The sequence below is a fragment of the Aedes albopictus genome, chromosome 1, assembly GCF_035046485.1.
Source record: "Aedes albopictus strain Foshan chromosome 1, AalbF5, whole genome shotgun sequence".
In the NCBI taxonomy this organism is placed as follows: Eukaryota; Metazoa; Arthropoda; class Insecta; order Diptera; family Culicidae; genus Aedes; species Aedes albopictus.
Window position 1 is genome coordinate 233,108,636 of NC_085136.1, and position 4,546 is coordinate 233,113,181.

The 4,546-nt window shown below is 50.8% G+C and overlaps 1 protein-coding gene across 1 annotated transcript; it reads right to left on the reverse strand.

The window, feature by feature from the left end:
* Positions 1 to 1,173: 1,173 nt before the first annotated feature.
* On the reverse strand, positions 1,174 to 1,947 carry LOC134291275 (uncharacterized protein K02A2.6-like). The gene has a single exon (XM_062858797.1). The coding sequence runs from the start codon at positions 1,945 to 1,947 to the stop codon at positions 1,174 to 1,176; it is 774 nt and encodes a 257-aa protein (XP_062714781.1).
* Between the last annotated feature and the right edge of the window lie 2,599 nt (positions 1,948 to 4,546).

Below are 4,546 nucleotides of genomic sequence, written 5' to 3' on the forward strand. Positions count from 1 at the left end.
ACTCGGATAGCTATTGTTGAGCCAATACTCCCTTACCAAATCCTTTATCTCGTTTTCTGATCTGCATGTCGACAGCCGAAACACTCTCCCAATGAAACCGGTGGCCGTGTTTAGTTTCTGTGTGAGTGGGTGAAACGAAAAATAATTTAGAATGCGTCCCGACGCAACAGGCTCCATGTACCAGTCCGTGGTGATGGTCTGTTGTTCTGTGCGTATAAGCAACATGTCAAGGTACGCAAGCTGATTATTCTCTTCAATTTCACACGTGAATTGAATATGTGGATTAAACCCGTTAAGAGAATTCCTCACATGTTCAATCTTTTCGATTGGGAGAGCGGTAACGAGGTTTCAGAAACAGTAAAAAAAACGTGGTTTATGGAAAATAAAATACGAGCTAATTTATTAACGTCTATACTTCACTACTGTTCACCACAAAAGAGACCGAGTGAGGCTCGGGCAACGCGCAGGGTGCTGTGATGAAAAACGTGTTACCTGTGGCAACGAATTCAAATTTGAATTTTGCGCGGTGTGCTATGATCACACCTAACATCTCCCCCCTTTAGCTGAGATAGTACGGCTCGAATCTCGCTGGCAGCCGTGTTGTGCGTCTCGGTCTGTTGTTGACAACCCACTGTCAGGCATAGTTGTCAACATCTCTTTTGTTTAAACGGCCCCAAAATGTGCGGATCAAACGAAATTGGGCCCCTAATGTCACTACTGTCACTCCATGTTATAGGTATAGGCGTGTCAATGGCGTGGTTGTTGACATTCGGTGGCGGTGCTGCAGTTTCTTCGGAACCGGACTCAGAAAAGTATTCCGAGTCGCCAGAATCTGGTTCGGGCGTAGCGGGAACTGCTGGATTACCCGGACGCGGGCCTGGATTTGGATGACGAACCGGTGTCGGACAGGATAGTCCGAACTCATCCACGAAGACGGAGAGCGGTGTGGAATCGACCGTACGGTTTGGATCAGCCGCACGCTTCTTCAGTTGGTTCGCGTGTGACCGAATCAAACGCTGTCTGTCCACCAGGAAGACATTGTACTTGACCTTGAGTTGACCTTCTCGATGCGCTCGATGACGGTGGCTGCTTCCCATTGCCAGGCGTTTGCTTGGTGAACCTGAGCATAGACTGTGTCACCAGGTTCGAAAATTCTCGCAATTGCACCGTGCTTCATATTAAACGCTTCATTTTGTTTTCAGACTTGCTCGATGATGGACTGCAGCATTCGGTCTGCGGAAGTAGAAGTGACAAAATTGTCCGGATTGGCCGACCGAACATGATTTCTGCCGGGGATTTTCCGCCGAGGTCGCTAGTCGGAGTGGTGCGGTACACTTGCAGAAACGTTTGCAGTGCGCTGTCCAGTGATTCTCCCCCCGAACGGATTTTGCGAAGGCTCCATTTGACCGTGTCGGCGAATCGTTTCGCCAACCCGTTGGATTGCGGATGGTACGGTGCTGTCCAAAGGTGCTGTATTCCAAGGCTTTGGCAGAATGTCCGGAATTCGTGTCCGGCGAACTGAGGACCGTTGTCCGAAACGATGGCTTCCGGTATGCCAAAGGTAGCGAAGGATTCGGAGAGCAAACGCATAGTGGTATTCGCTGTTGTTGTCCTGGTAGCGAAAACCTCCGGCCACTTGGAAAACGAATCCACCACGACCAGGAAATACACGCCATCGGCAGGTCCGGCGTAGTTGATGTGTATTCTGGACCATGGTTTCGACGGTGTAGGCCAGGATTCGAGGGTTGTTTTGACCGGCGCTTTGCCAGCTACGCAGCAGGGATTGCAGTTGCGGACGAACTCCTCGATTTCGTCGTCGATGCCGGGCCAGTACACGAAACTGCGAGCGATTGCCTTCATGCGAACCACTCCTGGGTGGCCTCGATGGAACTGCTTCAGGATTTTCTTCCGGAATTGGTCAGGGACCACCACACGGTCGTGTAGCATCACGCAGCCATTGATTGACGATGCTGAGCGAGTCCCGCCGATTGTAGTACGGCAAGAGATCCGGATCGTTGACCGACTTCGAGTCCTGTGGCCAGTCAGCCTTTCTCGATGAAATTCGCCACCGATTTCAGAACCTTGTTCTCCTTCGTCGCATGTTGTAACGCTGTGAATGAGACTGGAAGTTTGTCTAACGAATCGTTAACGATACTCACCATGTCTTCTTCCAGGCTGATTGCTGCCACGACGTATTCCTCTTCCGGACGGGCGGTCCGTTCGATAAGCCGGGATAGCATGTCGGCGCAACCGAAATCGTTGGTGGAAATGTGCTGGATGTCGAAGTCGTAGTTCAGCATAATCAGCGCCCACCGTTGCAGTCGGTTGGCAGTGTGCAACGGTCTGCCCTTCTTCGAGCCGAAAATTGCGAGTAGCGGCTTGTGGTCTGTCTGCAGAGTGAAGTGGCGTCCCAGGAGATATTTGTGGAACTTGGTCACCGCGTACACGAGAGCCAATGCTTCCTTCTCCGGTTGACCATAACCTTGCTGGGCTGGTGTGAGCGAGCGAGAAGCGTGCTGAACTGCCTTCATTCTGCCGTCCGGAAATTTGTACAGTATCACCGCACCAATGCCGGTGTTGCAGGCGTCTGCTGCAACGATGATAGGTAGCGTCGGGTCGTAGTGTGTCAGTAGCAGCTCGGACTGTAGAACCGCTTTAAACTTTTCAAACGACTGCTGGCATCGGTCGTTCCACTGCCACTTGACATCTTTCTTCAGCAGCTGGTCCAGCGGGTGACGTAGCTCGTGGATGTTGCGTACAAACCTACCGTAGTAGTTGACGACTCCGAGAAAGGGAACGTCCATAAATTACGTCACGCAAAAATTGCCCATTTTCAACCCCCCTCCCCCCTGTCACACTTTTTGTATGAGACCTCTAAAATTTTTGTAAGGATCGTCATACTTTTCTGAACCCCCCCTCCCCCCCTAAAAGCGTGACGTAATTTATGGACGTTCCCAAACGAGCGTAGTTCGGTCACGTTGGTTGGTGCTGGGATGTTGGCGATGGCTTGCAGCTTCTCTGGATCTGGGCGAATGCCATGACGATCCACGATGTGACCCAGTCCCAGATAACTGAGTTCGGTCTGGAAAAACTTGCACTTTTCCGCATTGACGTGGAACCCGTACTGCGCCAGCCGAGTCAGCAGCTTGTTGAGGGACTCTACGTGCTCCTCCCAGGGCGACGATCGGAGCGGCCCACTCCGAAAAATCGACAGGAGAGATGATTCCCATCGACTCGAGACGGTTGAGTTCGGCGTCCACCAATGGAGTGGTGTTGAATGGAACCGGACGCTTTGTACAGAAACCAGGTTTTGCATTAGGTTTTAAGAATAGCTTTACCTTTGTCTTTGTGCAGTGCCCCAGCGAGTCGTCGAACACGTCCGGATGGTCGCTCTGGAGCTTCTGGACTTCATCGTCGAAAGCTGGCTTGGTCGTCGAAGCGATGCTGTTCCAGATCGAATCGAATGGCAACGACCACAAGTCGAACATATCGATCCAGTCGATGCCGAAGACGTTGAGGTTAGGGGACGACGTGACAAAGCATTTGCCACGATTGGTTGTTCCGTTGAGCGTGACGTCGCATTGGAACTCGCCAATGAGCCCCAGTGGCTCACTGGATGCGTTGACTGCATCGATCGACGCAGGTGTCGTTTCCGGTTTACCCAGCTGATGCCAGGTTTGCTAGCAGATAACCGTGATGTCGCTTGCGGAGTCCAGTTGCAGCGACGTGGTGACGTCGTTGATGGTTGTCGTCACGAATCGTCGCTTCCTGGAACGGTTTGCGATGTGGTTCACCACGGAGACTCCTGGGGTTTGGGAACTGGAACCACCGTAATGCTTCTATTTCTTCTTTGTAGGCTTCTTCGCGGTCGGATGAGCTGGGCTGGAATCACCGCCGGGCGATTTCTTGATGCAGCCGCAGTAACCTTCCTTGTGACCGACACGATCGCATGTCTTGCAGCGATGGTCGGAAAACGGACAGTCACGGACGTAGTGGACCTGACCGCATTTCCAGCATGGTGTGGATGGAAGTGGCTTACCTTTCGGCTTCGGTGGACGTTGAGACTGGTGCTCCTTTTTCTCCGAGACCGCGTGGACGGCTTGCTTCGAACCTGACGGTTTTTCGATGAGCGTCGTGTCCGCCTTGAGATTGACAAGTCGCTAGAACTCGTCGATGAGCGTCTGTATTTGTATTTGTATTTGTATTTGCTTATATCATCTGACCTTTGTAGTCTTAATGAATGTAGTGGGGATGGGGAAAAGCTTCCTTGAGCCAGCCACATTATGCCAAGAACAAGAAAGCGTAAAAACCCCATATCTTTTCTCAAATGTAACAAAAAATTAATCTTAAAAACTAGTCAAACATTGAAACGACAAACATTCTGAGTTGATACTTAATTAAGTAGAACATAACTTATTTTAAACCTAATATCTGGCAGTACGACGTTCAACAAATCTCTTGGAGTGAGGACCGCTCGATGGACGTAATGGTGACGATGAACAACCAAGAAAAAACAACAGGTATAGCACATGACAAAAACGGTAAA